General features: G+C 40.7%; 1 protein-coding gene, 1 non-coding gene and 1 pseudogene across 6 annotated transcripts in view; 2 read left to right on the top strand and 1 right to left on the bottom strand.

Moving 5' to 3' along the window:
• Positions 1-2,699: 2,699 nt before the first annotated feature.
• SMS (spermine synthase) overlaps positions 2,700-16,989 on the bottom strand; it is a 54,647-nt gene continuing 40,357 nt past the window's right edge. For all 5 annotated transcript variants that reach the window (XM_035711930.2, XM_025438525.2, XM_025438554.1 and 2 more), the window contains exons 8-11: positions 12,198-12,312; positions 11,297-11,376; positions 4,983-5,098; positions 2,700-3,224 (exon numbers count right to left, since the gene is read on the bottom strand). In XM_035711930.2, coding sequence (XP_035567823.1) covers positions 3,185-3,224; positions 4,983-5,098; positions 11,297-11,376; positions 12,198-12,312 — 351 coding nt within the window. In that variant the 3' untranslated portion in view covers positions 2,700-3,184. The remainder of the gene's footprint in view (positions 3,225-4,982; positions 5,099-11,296; positions 11,377-12,197; positions 12,313-16,989) is intronic.
• On the top strand, positions 6,859-7,291 carry LOC125754659 (40S ribosomal protein S15a-like; annotated as a pseudogene).
• LOC112656005 (U6 spliceosomal RNA) lies at positions 12,782-12,883 on the top strand. The gene has a single exon (XR_003134024.1). It is a non-coding gene; the product is annotated as a U6 spliceosomal RNA (small nuclear RNA).

Here is a 16,989-nt window from a genome sequence, read left to right as displayed (position 1 = left end):
AGTAGTTTTTTGTGGTGATGGTGACTTGTTCTCAAGTCTCAAATACAGGCCAATGATATATGACCTCACACTCACACTTCTTTCACCCAATCCTAGGAGTCATGGGAACAGAACAAAATTCATCAATGAGACAGATACAAACTCTTCCATCAACAATGGTTAACGCAAGCAAGGGGGGGATTATTCAAGTGCACAGGAAGTAGTGGGCACCTTTTTGACATCAGCACCACTCTCACCCAGTAAAAACACTATTAACCCAGCCTTCCTCCAGCCCACCATTAATCTAGCTTTCAAAATTTTCAATCACCCTCTCCCTCTGCTCTTCCTTCAGCTCACTTGCTCTCAAATAATAATTTTAAAATTTCATTAAAATAGGGGGTGCCTGGGTGGCTCAGTCAGTTAAGCGTCTGACTTGATTTTGGCTCAGGTCATGATCTCGGGGTCATGGGGCTAAGCCCCATGTTGGGCTCTGCACTGAACAGGGGAGTCTGTGGTTCTCTCTCCCTCTACTCTCAAATTAGAAAAAAAATTTCATAAAATATTCAATCACATTTGTAGGGGAAAGCATTTTTAAAAATGAACCAATCCTTGAGATCTGCTAATGTGCTGAATGGAATTTCTATTACAGCCAGAGGTTTGTCTTGAATTAAAAAGTGGCTGTATGATGACGGTATATTGCTTTAGATTGTATCAAGCACAACAGCCATTAAAGTAACAGTTTAGATCTTATAACATTTCCTTAAAATGCAGCAAAAGTAGAGGTCCTTTTTAGCTATCAGGGTTCAGTCTGCATGCTTCATTTAAAACAATTCTAAAGGGACACCTGGGTGGCTCAGCAGTTGAGCATCTGCCTTCAGCTTGGGTCGTGATCCCAAAGTCCCGGGATCGAGTCCCACATCAGGCTCCTTGCACGGAGCCTGCTTCTCCCTCTGCCTTTGTCTCTGCCTGTGTGTGTGTGCGCGTCTCTCATGAATAAATAAATAAAATCCTTTAAAATTTTTAAAAATAAAAATAAATAGGGGGATCCCTGAGTGGCTCAGTGGTTTAGCGCCTGTCTTTGGCCCAGGGCACTATCCTGGAGTCCCGGGATCGAGTCCCACGTCGGGCTCCCGGCATGGAGCCTGCTTCTCCCTCTGCCTGTGTCTCTGCCTCTCTATGTCTACCATGAGTAAATAAATAAAATCTTTTAAATAAAATAAAATAAATAAACAAACAAATAAATAAATAAATAAAACAAAGATGCTCAAAAACAATCAGGCTCATCCTTTCTCCAATACAAAGACATGAGTAGGGTCGGAATCTACACCACCACCACAAAGCAAGTATCTCATTTGCTTCTTGCTCCCATGCAGCACTCCCCTTACTCTCTCCCGATGCATCCCCTGTGGTCTGGCACAGCCCCAGTCCGTCTCAGTTCTAACTCTCAGCTCTGGGCAGGACCTGTGTATCATCAGACTCATCAGTGGGGTTTAGCCTCAGCACCAAGCTAGCCTTCAAGGACAAAGTTATGCCCACATATTAATAACACCATATCCAGACAGCAGATAGACTTGGTTTCTTTTCTAAAATGGGAAAAAATCCAATTCCGCTAAGCTAAGATGGGGTCTAACAGTTACAATACCACCATTTCTAATCTCACACAGTAGGCAAATACGCCTCTGGCAAAGCATAACGGGAGAGTTTGAGAGGGTAGGTAGGATTCTGTCTACCAATGCTGTTTTTAAGCTCTATGCACAAGAAAAATATTTGCTGAAAGCCAATCTAGTACCAACATGACTAACTCTCCCTTTGTTACTGTTTCTTCTTCCATGCCAACGTAGTAAAAAAGAAAAGTCAGCATGCACTCTTTTTTTTTTTTTTAGAGTATCCATTAGAGGGGCACCTGGCTGGCTCAGTCAGTAGAGTATATGACTCTTGACCTAGGGGTCATGAGTTCAAGCCCCACATCAGTGTAGAGTTTACTTAAAAATAAAATCTTAAAAAAGCAACAACAACAATACGATTAAAAAAAAGAAGAACATCTGTTAGATAAATCTATCTTGGGAGGAAGAGGGATGTTCCAGGTTGACACTTAATTCTATCTCCAAACCCACACTGAAGATTTTAATTTCTAATGCTGTGCTCACTACAAATTCACCATAATGAACTCATGCCCTTGATAAAGCGTAAACCTTTTAAAAAAACAATATAACCACTGATGTCTAATAATCTGAGTCAGCAGACCTCTCCCTTTGATGTGGATTGTTATCCACAAACACACTATCAAGCTGTTAGTTACCTGCACTCCCTTAGGAGAGCGTACACTGCTCTCGTTGCGGGTCTCTCCACAAACTATCATCCTATCCCTGTGTCTCTAAAAATCTTAAAAAGTTTCACTGCGGCAATCGAAAAGGACCTGTATTTCCACATCCGATACACCAATAACAGTGGGAATAGAAATAAGCTTCTGACTTTCAACTTTACAGTAAGGCCAAATCTCTTCCTATCCTCGGGTCAATTTTATAACGAAGAACTGGTGAATGTAATAGGCTGTGTATCATTTACCACGGTGGTAAATGAAGTCATTACTACTGTTCAAAAAAGGCCCTAAGGCCATCCTGTTATAAAGAGATAAATGAGACCAGGAGACACTTTTGTTCTGTGAGATCAACAGTGAGAAAATGGGGACCTGGCTGAAATAAAACAACAAACACATGAAATTTCTCATTTATAATTTTAATCGAAGCATTGCTATTCATTTTTTCTTAACTCTTTCTTATAAGCACCAAATTTTAATATCTAGGTCAATTTTTTTGGGAAAGAAACACCATCAAAGAACTTCCCTCCAGAATAAAACAATGATGTTCATTCCTCCAAACAACTGAATTTGAAGTCTACTGAAACAAAACAAAAAAGCCCACACACACACACAGAAAAGTAACAAAAATCACATTCTAGGGGTTCAGTGCATTTAGCAGCCTTCGCTGTGCTGTCTAATCATCCTTCAGCTGACTTTCAAAAAAATTAACACCCCAGCGCATCAAAATATACATTTTCCATTTGTTTTGTTTAAATTAAAAATAATAATTAAAAAAAGAAAACTTGAAGGAATTCACAATCAATTGCCTGACTCATTTCGATGTCATGTACAGCATATGAAGGTCAGGAAGGCTATTTGCAGCACACATGATTAGGAGATTGGTCTTCAAGGTTTAGCTTTCTTCCAAACAGTGTAAAATACCCACCTGGACAGGGAGTCAAGGAATAAGAGCAGGCAATTCAAGGAAGAACAGACAGCACTTAAAATTTGTTTGCTAACCTACAAATTGGAAGATGGATTGAAAGCTTCATGGATTGAAGCACTGAGGTGATGGCAATTAAGGCCTCTTAAAACATGGCCACTTGACCACCTGGACTCCTCCCCTCTGTGACCGGGAGGACACTGGAAGGGAGAAGGGAGCCAAGTGGAGAAAAAGGTAAAGGCATACAAATATTCCCTCAGGTGATGCTACTGCTTCCTAAGTCTTTAGATGTTTTAGGGAATGAATATGACAATGAAGGGTGGGACAGAGGGGAGAGATTGGGGATGGGGGGAGGGGGAGAAAGGAGAGGTAGGGAGGAAAGAGGAGAAAAGGTAGAAGGATGGAGAGACTGAGAGTTTCTACAATCTCTCAGTATATAAACAGATCTGACTGTAAAAAGTGCTCCAAAAGGAGACCGTTGGGAGGGGGAGAGAGGTCAAGGATCCCCACACGCCATGGAAGCAAACGGCCACCCCACAGACTGCTCCCCTCCTTCCCAGGACCTAGGGGGTTTCTTAGGGCTTGAGTCTCTGCCACAGGCTGCCAGGGCTCGTGGGCAAGGAGCAGTCACAGGATCCTAGACAGCAACGAAGACTGCTGTGACAGGAAACTGGACTCGGCCACCTCAGATAAGGAAGCTTTTATCTGGAGACTAGAGTCTGCCTTTTAGGAAGAACGGCATCTTAAATTTCCAACGATAATACTCTCATTCTGGTTTTTCTCAGGACTCACTTTACAAAGGGGAACTAACAAAGAAGACCAACGTTATTAACTTTGCAATCCCCGGCATTATTTTTGGCTCGTGGTTTCTAGTACAAGCCAGGATCAGGTGAAGCGTAGAAGCTAATATTAAGGTGGGAGAATCTCAATATAAAAGTAAAATGAGTGACAAAACATGAGTCACCTAACTCTGGGAAATGAACAAGGGGTAGTGGAAGGGGAAGTGGGCGGGGGGTTAGGGTGACTGGGTGATGGGCACTGAGGGGGGCACTTGGCGGGATAAGCACTGGGTGTTATTCTATATGTTGGCAAATTGAACTCCAATAAAAAAAATTTTTTTAAATAAAATAAAACTCCAGCAAAAAAAAAGAAATAAGAATGTGGAAGTAGTTTGTAAATAAAGTGATACACAATTAAGTATATTTCTGTTACATTGAGATATTAGTCTCTAGAACCATATTTTTCAAAATCTTATTAAAAATTTGAGTACTTTTTCAGTGTAAAAAAAATAAAATAACATGAGCATATTCATTCTTTTTGCCTGCTACAGCTCAAGTGGTGCTTCCCCGACTAGGGCTTCCGAAGCTATATATGTACGTCAGTCTCCTGGCCGGCCGGTTAAGACGGCTCAGCAGGACTTCCCTCCAGCCTCTCCTGGGTGGGGCCTGAGAATCTGCACCCTAACTTCTTCCCAGGGGATGCTGCAGTTCTGGGGCTAGCCTCTGACAACCAATGGCGCTTAATCAGCGGAACCACCTAGGGAGGCTGTGGTAAGCCACGCCCCAGAATCGGAGGGTGGGACCCAGGAAGCAGCACTATTTCAAAGTTTTGGGGAATGCCAACGTGCAGCCACGATTGAATACCTTGGCCTTATATAGTACAGAGCTAATCCCATTTATTATTGGATTTCAAATGTTGAACTGGCATGGGATTTACTTGGGTCTTCTGATCTGACAATACAGTGTTATGGTCCAAGGATACAATTCCAAGTATGAGGGAACACAGACGATCTCCTTTGAGAATTCCACAGGACAATACAGGCGCCCAAGCTGTTCTTCATAGAGCGACAAGGCTTCCGTCAAATTCACACAGTTACCCTAAATCAAAGAGAGAAAAGCAAACAATGGGATTCTTGAGTCTTACTGAGGGCCCCTGCTCATGGGAAGGTCTCTAATAAATGAAACCAATTTTATCATTAGATGAAAAAGTTCATCTCTGAAGATAAGGCTTCTGTACTTTGACAAACTGCATTCAGTTCTACTTACAGATCCATTAGCTCATTATCCTTCTACCTCATTTACCAAGCCATTTCAAACTCTTCAGAGTATGAAGCAACAGAAAGCAGGAAGACCAATGTCTCACTAGTAACAGAGTCACTGTATCAACACCATTGCAATGAGCAAAGATTCAAACACAGTCATTCAAAATGTTTGCCCAGTTGTCACCACAGTGTTGAGAATGAAGCATCAAAATGATCAGGTTTTCCATTTCCAGAATGGCTTAAAACTACAACCTCCCTAACAATCTGAAACAATGACACAGAACTATATTCCCATCTCCATGCTTTCCCCCAAATAGGTGATTTTAAGGCCGAAGAGGACAAAAGTTTACTCAGAATATATGTGCTAAGGCTATCCTGAAATTCGACTCCTTATCATTTTCTCCTGACTTCATTGTTCTAAACTGTGGTCAAGGAGACACAGTGAAGTCGGCTGGGGGCTACAGGGACAGTTTCCACTTCTGGACCATCAAGGATAAAGAGTGAGCTACTCTGTGACCGTGGAGAAAAAAAAAGGATGAATCAGATGCTGGCTAAGAACAGGGTAGAGCTGTGGATATAGTATCTGCATGGTTCTACAGCAGTGCTGCTGTTTGTTTTTTGAAAGTAATCTCTACACCCAACGTGGGGTTTGAATTCACATCCCCAAGATTAAGAGTGCCACTTTCCGCGTTCCACTGATTGAGCCAGCCAGGCACCCCTAGAGCAGTGCTTCTTAATCGTTAATGTGTGTATGAATCACAAGTGATTTTTGTTCGGTAGGTCTGGGGTAGGGCTTATCATATTAGCACAATTTTCCCCCAAGGGCTTTTCAAAATGGGTACTTAATACCACCTATTTCCTTTTAACCTCTGAAGTTCTTAACATTCTGAAGATTACTGAACATGTGTGCTGATTCTATTTCTTCTTCGCTATCACTGTGCCTTAGAATAGGTAAGTACAATGTAAAATGAAAATCACTTACAAATGAAGGCAAGGCATCCTGTGATGTAAGCATCCCCAAGAAGGATATTTCGAAATCAACCAACCAGCTACAGGCAAGTGGGCAAAAAGAACTATTCTGAGAGCTGCCCTCAGTGGTTTTAACTTAGCACATTTGCTCAGCATGACGTCGTCCTTCAGTGCCAGCCGGTTTAGTAACCCATCATCTAGGGTCCTGCAGTGGGATTTGGCCAAAGTGCCCTTCACCAGTATATAATTTGGTTTCAACATTAAGTTCACTGTGAGAGTATATAAACACCACATGTGTAATTTTAGATTCACAAATAGAAAACACTGCCTGGATGTTTTTAGAACACATCACCACTGGGGAAGCTATAGAATGGAAATGCCACCTAGGTGCACAGTTCAATGGCTTTTCTTGCCATCTTAAAATTGACACTGCATTCTCTTTATTGAGGGCATATGGGAGGATGTCCTTAGTAAGAATGTGGTAAGGAAATAGGAAAGTTTCAATTTGTTCTTCCCCAACACCGTCAAAAAGTAGTTTAAAAAAAGAAAGGAAAAAAACCTCACCACAAATGGAGACCTACCCAAAAAAAGTAATGTGATACATTTTACTTTACTTTCCTGTGTTTTTAAATGGAAATACATTTTTTTTCTTAAGAAAGACATATTGGATCTGTCTCTGCTGCCATAATGGTGCACATCAATGTCCTGGCAGATGCTCTCAAGAACATTAACAATGCCGAAAAGAGAGGCAAATGCCAGGTACTTAATAAGCCATGCTCCAAAGTCAATGTCCGATTTCTAACTGTGATGATGAAGCATGGTTACATTGGTGAATCTGAAATCACTGATGATCACAGAGCTGGGAAAATTGCTGTGAACCTCACAGGCAGGTAAAACAAGTGTATGCAGAGTGATCAGCCCCAGATCTGATGTACAACTGAAAGATCTAGAAAAACGGCTCCCCCTCCACCAGTTTGGTTTCACTGTGCTGACAACTTTAGCTGGCATCATGGACCATGAAGAAGCAATACAAAAATACACAAGAGGGAAAATCCTGTGATTCCTTTTTTCTAGGGATGTAATACATAGATGCAAATAAAATGCCTCAATGGACCCCCCCCCCCAAAAAAAGGAAGAAAAGACATATTGGAGATGCAGAACAAAAACCCAAGAGCAGAGAGTTAAACACCTCTTAAGGATGAGAAGGGAGTAAAAAAAAAAAAGAAAAGGATGAGAAGGGAGTAATGTTGGAGGGGGTGGGGAGGAGTGCCATCCTAAGAGGTGAATCCCAGTTTAGTAGTTCGGCTCTAGAAAGTTTTCTTTGCCCCGTGTTAGCTGTGAGTAGAGGTGACACTTTTTATAGAATTCTGTATTGTTTTTATCTTTTATTATTATTTATTTGAGAGAGCACAGAGAGGGACACAGAGGGAGAGAGAGAATCCCCAGTAGGCTCTATACCCAGCATACAGTCCAATGTGGAGATCGACCTAAGCCAAAATCAAGAGTCTGACACATGGGGCACCTGGGCGGCTCCGTCGGTTAAGTGTCTGACTCTTGGGTTTCGACTCAGGTAATGTTCTCATGGTCATGAGGTGAAGCCTTGCTTCAGGCTCCATGCTCAGCAGAGGGTCTGCTTGAGATTCTCTCCCTCTCCCCCTCTGCTGCTCCTGTTCATGCTCTAATAAAATAAATAAATCTTAAAAAAAAAAAGTCAGACACTTAACTGCCTGAGCCATCCAGGCACCCTTGTTTTTCTTTTAAATTTAAGTTAGCAGGTTATGAATTCTGTAATGTAAAAAAAATTAACAGGTCCAGAAGAATACATCCTTAACAACACCATTCTTATCAAGTTAAAGCAAACTACAAAATATAATGATTTAGGAAATTACACATGTAAAACACCTACAAAGAAAAGTACAGGGTGGAGGGGTGTCTGGGTGGCTCAGTTGGTTAAATGTCTGCCTTTGGCTCAGGTTATGATCTCAGGGTCCTGGGATCGAGCCCTGCATCAGGCATCCTGCTCAGTGGGGGAGCCTGCTTCTCCCTCTCCCTTTGCTGCTCACCCTGCTTGTGTTCTCTCACTCTATCAAATAAATAAATAAAATCTTTAACAGAAAAAAAAGGAAGAAAAGTACATGGGGGTACCTAGCTGGCTCAGTCAGGAGTGTGTGACTCTTGATCTTGGAGTCAAAAGTTTGAGCCCCACATTAGGCACAGAGTTTACGAGAGAGAAGAGGAGAGAAAGAGGAAATAAGAGAAAAACAGGAATAAAAAAGAATAACAGTAAAGATAGGTTACCTTCTGGAAGGTGGACAGGGATTAGGAAGGAATGTTGATGTGTCAAGCGAAGGTACTAGTTAATGTCCACTTCTCAAGCGAGGGGTGGTGGTATTTTGCATAACTTATGTGAATGCCACATACATAATTTTATATCAAAAGACCTTCAGGGTTTATCTTAATGGGGAGTGGAGAAGACAAGTGAGGGAGGTAAAGTCCCAGGACCTATCTCTTCCAGTCTCTTGAAAGCAAATCTTCCCTGGATTCAACCCCCACCGCCCCCTGCCCTGGCCCACCAGAGCCACTCAATTCCCACCCACTCCACAGCACAGCATTCCCTACACCTCCCCAGCTTTGTGGTGCAGTAACTAGGCTGTGTTCGTGCAGTCACAGTCATACTAGTGACATCAAGAACTTGCTACTGTGATGCAAGCGATTTGAGGCAGGACATTCAGGTTTTGTCTGTCGCCAAGTAACAGGTCAAACAACATTTTCATCCCATCTTGACACTTCAGTTCTGAGCTACATGCTCTGGGAAGGGGAGGTAGGCGTGAATCAAGAGTATCTCCTGAACATTATCACATGGCAGTTTTAAAAAGGACTACGGGGGTGCCTGAATGGTTCAGTCGGTTAAATGTCAGACTCTTGATTTCAGCTCAGGTCATGATCTCGTGGGCTGTGGGCGAGCCCCAGGTTGGGCTCCAGGCTCAGTGGAGAGTCTCCCTCTACCCCTCCCCTCAAGTCATGCACGTGGGCACACACATGCACTTTCTCTCTAAAATAAATAAATCTAATTAAAAAAATAAAATAAAATAAAATAAAATAAATAAATCTTTAAAAAAACTTTTAAATATTTAAAACATACATCATGACAAATCAGCATATCCTGAATCAAACCACCCTGTGCTCTTGACTCAACTACTGCCTCTTCCAAGGCCTTCTAACACTTACTCCACATGGATTGCACCATGTGACACATTCAACCACCGAAAGTACCATATGATCCCAGAGTATCGTAAAGGAGCTTGCCCTGTGTTTCCAACTGTAATGAATGCAGGGACAGGAAACCTATCCTAATGTATCTTTTGAACAGCCCTGGGCGTGATTTTTCCTAAAAGTTGGTTGGTAATGGCAAATTATCAAAGCCTGGATCATTAGTATCTACAAACCAGCTGTGGTGATCTGCTCAGCAAGCAGCACTTGTAGTAGCCCCCCACCCTACGATACCAGCTCCCCAAGACAGCAGTCTAGCAGGCAAACACAACAAAAGAGAACAGTCACACTTCCTTCCTAAGTCTGCCTGTTCTGTGCCACGCTGCCTACAGTGGCCCCGAACGGTTTTCAGTCTCTTTTGGTGAAAAATCCCAGAACCTCCCATTCTTCCCCAACTTAAGCTGCTAGAGAGTTCTATTTACGGAAACCTAAGAACCAAATTCTAGCCATATGCTCGGCTTGAGAAATAGCCACTCATGAAAAAAACCTAACTCATTGAATTTGGTTTGTTCTCACAAAAGTAAGACAACTTTAAGCAGGTTTCATGGTAGACTTCCTATAAATCATGGGTCTGCAAACTCCATCTGTAAAGGACCAGAATGAAGAGTTTAGGCATAGAGATCACAGTCCCCATCCCAACCACTCAGTGGGCACCTAGAGCATTAGAGAAGTCAAAGGTAAAATGTCACGAATGGGTGTGGCTGTCTGGCAAGAAAACCTTATCAAAACAAGCAGTAGGAGAGATCTGGCCCATAGTTTGCAGACCCCTGCTTTAAGAGAGTCAAGCCTAGAATGTGTTAAAAAAATTTCATTTCTAAACATCAGGCCAAAAAAATCCATTCATATAGTCATCTGTTTCCCTTGAAGTTCCCAATACTTTCACCAAGGGCAAGGTCTAGGATTAATCACCATGGGGAAGGGAAGGGGAAGAAAATGGGATGGGCTGAAGACTAATTCAAGATGTCTGACAGTTGCCAAGTTGTTTTCAGCATTATTAATCTCAGATTCCATCAACTGCCCCGGGCCTGCATTAAAATGCCTCCTTGGGAGAATAAAGTTAAGACCTCTCTACTAGTTTTTGACATTTAAATATACTAAAGCTTTTTAAAGGGGTGGGGGAGATCTCCCGAAAGCACTTAATAAGAATTATAGGGACCATAGTGCAGTACTACCTAAGTAAGTGCTTATCTTCTGCTAATGAATCAAGGGATTGTTGTAGCAATAAAGTGACTCAGATCATCATTTAGCTCCTTTTGTGGTCATTTTCAGAATTTTCTTCAGGGCTTTAGTAGGTTATATGTATATTTTTTTATATAACATACAAATTTTAAACTTTTTTTTTTTTCCAATTTAAGAATCCCATAGAGAAGGAGGAAAAAAAACAATTTGCTTCCATCTGGTGGTAGGAGCTCATACTACAGTCAAAGCAATTTATGAAAGTTATGTTGATAAATCGGCTTTCCAGTGAAGAATCTCCTAGAGGATGAGAGGGAAAATTTTAAAAAACAAGACCAAACAAAAATATCACGATCTGTGTCTCCATCTGGTGGCAGTACATCATAGTACAGCCACAGCCCCAGGTCAGTGAGTGAGAACACTGCGCAATAAAAGGACACAACAGAACTCATTAATTCCCACAAGATGACAGGTCAGCTATTTATAACCTACTGTTTGAAAGAACATAATTCAGTTACAATGTTCTATCCTTAAGAGACAAATTCCAATAAAATGCATGCAAATTTCAAATATAAAATTCTTATGGAGAGTTTTGGGAAGAAACAGTTAAGCAGTCTACCTGTGTAAAATATTTCCCATCCTGTTTCAGTACTTTCATTGAGAGGTCAAGAATCAGTCTGAGAAACTCCCATGTGGAATCTGGATGTTAAAAAGAAAAATGTATGTTATACAAACATGGGTTTGCGTGCATCAGAAACAACATCTAAAGTCAAATATCAAAAAAATAAATAAAGTCAAATATCCACATTAATATTCAACAATACCAAAAAAAGAAACAGCCAAGAGCTTAAGACCCAATATTCAAGAGCTCATTCGTGAAAATTTGCTGTCATTTTTGGGTGTCCTGCACACATGTGCACAGACTTACGCATGATCAAAAGCAAATATCCATGTGCTGAGCACTGCTTTCACGATACCAATAATGATTTGACAGAAAGGCAGAAGTGGAAATCTGAAAAATAACAGCTTTAAGGGGGAAGTAGTGACATCCCGAGACAAACAGCAAGGGTCATCAGGTGGGGACTCAGTTTGCAAACTCAGCAGGAAGGCAAAGTTATAGAAAGAACAGTAACACCAAAACGCCAAGCGGGCAGTGGTTTGGAGTGTGTGTTTTGAGAATGGGGAACTGTTTCTAGTGTTGCTTAGAAAGGTCACCAGTTTGTCCCATGACAAGTTAAAAATCACAGAATAGAACTAAATTACCAAACAAGCTAATTTCTCAATGATGTGATTATGCATCATTTTATTTAATGTTTCTCTCAAATGACTGAGTAAATTTACTCATTTGGTGACAGAAACCCAGCCATCCTTCCACTGTGGGCCTCAGTTGAACCACCCTTGAAAACATGAAGGAACTTATTAAGGAGACAATCTCTAAGAGCCTTCCATTCTCACAGGGTGCGCCCCAAAAAAATCATTTTCATTAACATGTTGGTTATAAAAGAAAAAACAGAATCTACCTTCTTCTGGAGACGTGGAGATTGGAACAGCTGTCAAATCATTAATCACATAATCAAACTCTCTCCCTTCTTTGGCGTACCTCTTCAGTACTGGAATACAGTCTTCTATTAGAACCTTCCAAAAAAGAGGAATAGATGCGTGTAAGCTGGCTCCTATGGAAGCATATACACCCTTCTAGAGGAGGGAGGAAAATGCAAACTGCTGCTGGGATCCACAGCACCTGCCACATGAACAAAAATGACTTCCATCCATGCCTATAACAGCTACAAATCAGTGCCTACTATATGCTTTGTCTGCCTTCTGATTTAATCTAAGCAACACATCTACAGGTACTATTATTATCCACAGTTTAAAATGGGAAAAATTAAGAGGGGTTACAAAGGGGCGCCTGGGTGGCTCAGTTGGCTAAGTACCTGACTCTTGATTTTGGCTCAGGTCATGATCTCAGGGTTGTGGGATGGAGCACTTGGGCTCTGTGCTGGGTGAGGAGTGGAGCCTATTTAAGATTCTCTTCTCTCCCCTCTCTCTTCTTCTCCCTCTGCCCCTCCAAAAGAGAGAGAGAGAGGGAAAGGATATGCAGCGTTTGCTTCAGCAGCACACATACTAAAATTGGAAGGATACAGAAAGATTAGCATGGCCTCTGCACAAGGATGAGAGACAAATTCATGAAGCATCCCATACTCTTGGGAGACAGAGTGAGAAGGAGAAGGGGGGGGAAGGAGAGGAGAAGGGTTACGTAGCTTGCCCAAAGGTACCCAATAGGAAATGGAGCCAAGAAGTACACCTATATCTATATGAAAGCCAAGTTCACACTTGAATCTATATTGCCTCTCCTACTACTATCTATATTTTCTTCTACTTTTAGTTTTTCTTTTTATGCCACTTAATGACTACATTGTCTATTGATTTTTTACATCTCACCTCAAACTATTAACCTACAGTTTTTCAAGATATTTTTTTTTACCACTTTGAATACTGTTGGTAATACAATTATGTAAAAGAATACCAACTCCCACAATCACAATTATTAATGAGTACAGCAGTTAAGAGCTGGAATTCTCAAACAGATCCTTTACAATAAACAGTTATCCTTGAACAACATCGGTTTGAACTGTCTGGGTCCACTTATTTGCAGGTTTTTTTCCCCTAATACCATAGAATATTGTAAAAATATTTTCTCTTCCTTATGATTTTCTTAATCACATTTTCTCTAGCTTACTTTATTGTAGGAATATAGTATATAATACATATAACATACAAAATGTGTTGACTATGTTCTTGGTAACACCTCCAGTCAACAGAATGTTATTAAGTAAAGTTTTGGGGGAGTCAAAAGTTACGTGCAGGGCAGCCCAGGTGGCTCAGCCATTTAGCACTGCCTTCGGCCCAGGGCATGACCCTTGGGGGTCTCAGGATCGAGTCCCACATCGGGCTCCCTGCATGGGGCCTGCTTCTCCCTCTGCCTGTGTCTCTGCTTCTCTCATGAATAAATAAATAAAATCTTTAAAAAAATTTTTTTAAAGTTATGTGCAAATTTCTGTGTGTAGGGGTCAGCATTCCTAACCCCCATGTTGTTCAAGGGTCAACTGTACAAGGAAGTAAGTTTGGGGCTTTCCTTATCTTTTAAGTATTGAAGCCATAGGCTGGGGACCCATCTGGCTGTAGGTAACATCCTGAACTAACAGAGGAGTTACTCTCCTTGCCTTATATTTTTCTAGTTACAAAATACATACTCATGAAAAATTCATAGAAGTCAGAAGTCGTTTGCCAAAATTCCCTAAAATAACCCATTCCAGGATTTTTCCTATGAATGTTCTCACAGAGATCCTCAGTCACAATTTTAAGAACTCGATCTTATAGCCCTAAGGTTTTATAACTTGCTTCACTTAATGTATCATCTAAGTACAACCATTCGAAGATCTAGAAGACACTAATCAATCCTGTGTGATATGCTCAGTTTTCTCCTATGCTCGTATACACTCTTACCAACACACGTTCTCAGATAAACACACATGCTGTTCTTTTTAGAACTAGGATCACACATATTCTGAACTTGAAGTTTTTCATCTAACACTGTTCGGTGTCATCGTAGATTTTTGGGGGGGATAATGATTTTTTTTTAAGATTTTATTTATTCATGAGAGAGAGGCAGAGACACAGGCAGAGGGAGAAGCAGCTCTATTGGAAGGAGCCCGACGCGGGACCCGATCCCGGGACTCCAGGATCAGGCCCTGGGCCGAAGGCAGGTGCTAAACCACCAAGCTACCCAGGGATCCCCTAATTTTTTTTTTATATTGTACCATTCCATAAAAAACTACTCTTTAACCTCCTTGTATAGATGTCTGGCTGTAAGCCAGACATTCAAACACTAGGTTGCTGATACAAAAGGGATGTAGATTTTAGTTTTTATAGTTTGGATAGTAACTCATGCCCCAACTAGCTATGCATGCAAGCACCTATTTCCTTGCATCCTCCCCAACACTGGATGTTGTCCCTCTTCTATTGCGACAGGTCCTTCGCTAATGTCTTCACGTGAACTTGCTGGGCCACTAAAAGGGGTGAGCATCTTGTTAGAAGTTTATAGGATATTTAATTTTTGTCTTCTGAGAAATACCAGTTCATGCCCTTTACATTTTTTCCATTTAATTATCTTAATTTTTAAATTTTAAATTGTAGGGGCTCTTTATATTATTAAAGGGATTAAATCCCTGTCGTGTCTGTTACCAGTTTTTCCAGCTTCATTTATGGGATTAGGTTGTTGTTATGGTTTCTGGGTTTGTCTTTCTTTTAAAAGGTTTCCTAAATCCAAAGTTAAATATGCTAAATTTCCCTAAATGTATTAAGTTTTTGTATCCAGAGCTTAAGCCATCTGAGATTAACTTTTCTATGGCTTCCAAGGTCATGTTAACTTTGTTCTCATGGGAATGGACAGCCCATTGTGTTGGCATGGCCTATGAAATCAACTAAATCTCCTTTTCCCAAGCAAACTGAAATATAGCTTAGGCCATCTATTACTAGTACAAATATATACTCAGACATGTTCAAAGTCTCTGTGCCATTCCTTTTATCCATTCCTGTGTCAACACCACACTATTTAGTTACTATGCTTTAACAGTAAATGATAAACAACAGGAAAATCTCCCAGCAGTATGATTTTTTTTAAATTTATTTTTTGGCTATTCTTAGGTATTTATTGTTACAAATGAACTCAAAAATCATTTGATCTAATTCTAAAAACTTTCGGATTCTGATTAGAACTACTTGTAATTAGGAAGTTACAGACATTGTTCTGGTGTTCTCGTCTTAAAAATATAACATGTCTCTCCGTATATTCCAACTTCAGTTATGGTCTTTCAAGAAGATCCTGACATAATTCTTACCAGTACCACAATACCATTCTTATTTAAATATATTCCCAGGTATTTAACAATTGGTCATAAGTCCTAACTGTAAAACCTGAAACCATAAAAATCCTAGGAGAGAGCACAGGCAGTAACCTCTAACATTAGTCATAGCAACCTTTCTCTAGATAGGTCTCCTGAGGCAAGGGAAATAAAAGCAAAAATAAACCACTGGGACATCAAAATAAAAAGCTCCTGGGCAGCCCCAGTGGTGCAGCGGTTTAGCGCCGCCTGCAGCCTGGGGCATGATCCTGGAGACCCTGGATCCAGTCCCACGTCAGGCTCTCTGCGTGGACCCTGCTTCTCCCTCTGCCTGTATCTCTGCCTCTCTCTCTCTGTCTCTATGAATAAATAAATAAAATATTTAAAAATAATAAATAAAATATGAAATGCATCTTTTAAAAAAATAATAAAAAATAAAAGCTCCTGCACAGCAAAGGACACAATCAATCAACAAAACTAAAAGACAACCTATGAAATGGGAGAAGATATTTACAAATGACATAGTTGATAAAAGGTTAGGATCCAAAATATATAAAGAATTTACACAACTCAATACCCAAAATACAAACAATCCAACTTAAAAATGGCCAGAAGATATAAACAGACATTTTTCCAAAGACATCTAGATGGCCAACAGATACTTGAAAAGATGCTCAACCTCACTCATCGTCAGGGAAATGCAAATCAAAGCTACAGTGAGGTATTGCCTGACACCTGTCAGAATGGCTAAAATTAACAACACAAGAAACAACACGTGTTGGTGAGGATGTGGAGAAAAGGGAACCCTCTTGCACTATTGGTGGGAATGCAAACGGGGGCAGCCACTATGGAAAACAGTATGGAAGTTCCTCAAAAAGTTAAAAAAAAAAAAAAAAAAAAAAGAACTACCCTATGACCCAGCAATTGCACTACTGGATATTTACCCAAAGAATACAAGAACATTATTAATTCAAAGGGATACGTGCACCCCAACGTTTATGGCAGCATTATTTACAAGAGCCAAGATATGGAAGCAGCCCAAGGGTCCATCAATTGATGAATGGATAAAAAAGTGGGGGTGTGTGTGTGTGTGTGTGTGTGTGTGTTTATACACAGCGGGATTTTATTCAGCCATAAAAAAACAAAATCTTGCCACTAGTAATGACATGGATGGAGCTACAGTGTATTATGCTAAGTGAAACGTCAGTGAGAGAAAGACAAATGCCATAGGATTTCACTCATATGTGGAATTTAAGAAACAAATGAGCAAACAAAAGAGACAAACCAAAAACCACCCTTAATTATATTCATCAGATGGTTACAGAGGGAAGGTGGGCAGGGGGATGGGGGAAATAGGTGATGGGGATTAGGAGTACACTTATCGTGATGAGCACTGAGCAATGCAGAG

The sequence above is a fragment of the Canis lupus genome, chromosome X, assembly GCF_003254725.2.
Source record: "Canis lupus dingo isolate Sandy chromosome X, ASM325472v2, whole genome shotgun sequence".
Classification (NCBI taxonomy): Eukaryota; Metazoa; Chordata; class Mammalia; order Carnivora; family Canidae; genus Canis; species Canis lupus.
The sequence above is the reverse complement of the archived record's forward strand: the minus strand, read 5'-3'. Positions and strand labels throughout refer to the sequence as shown.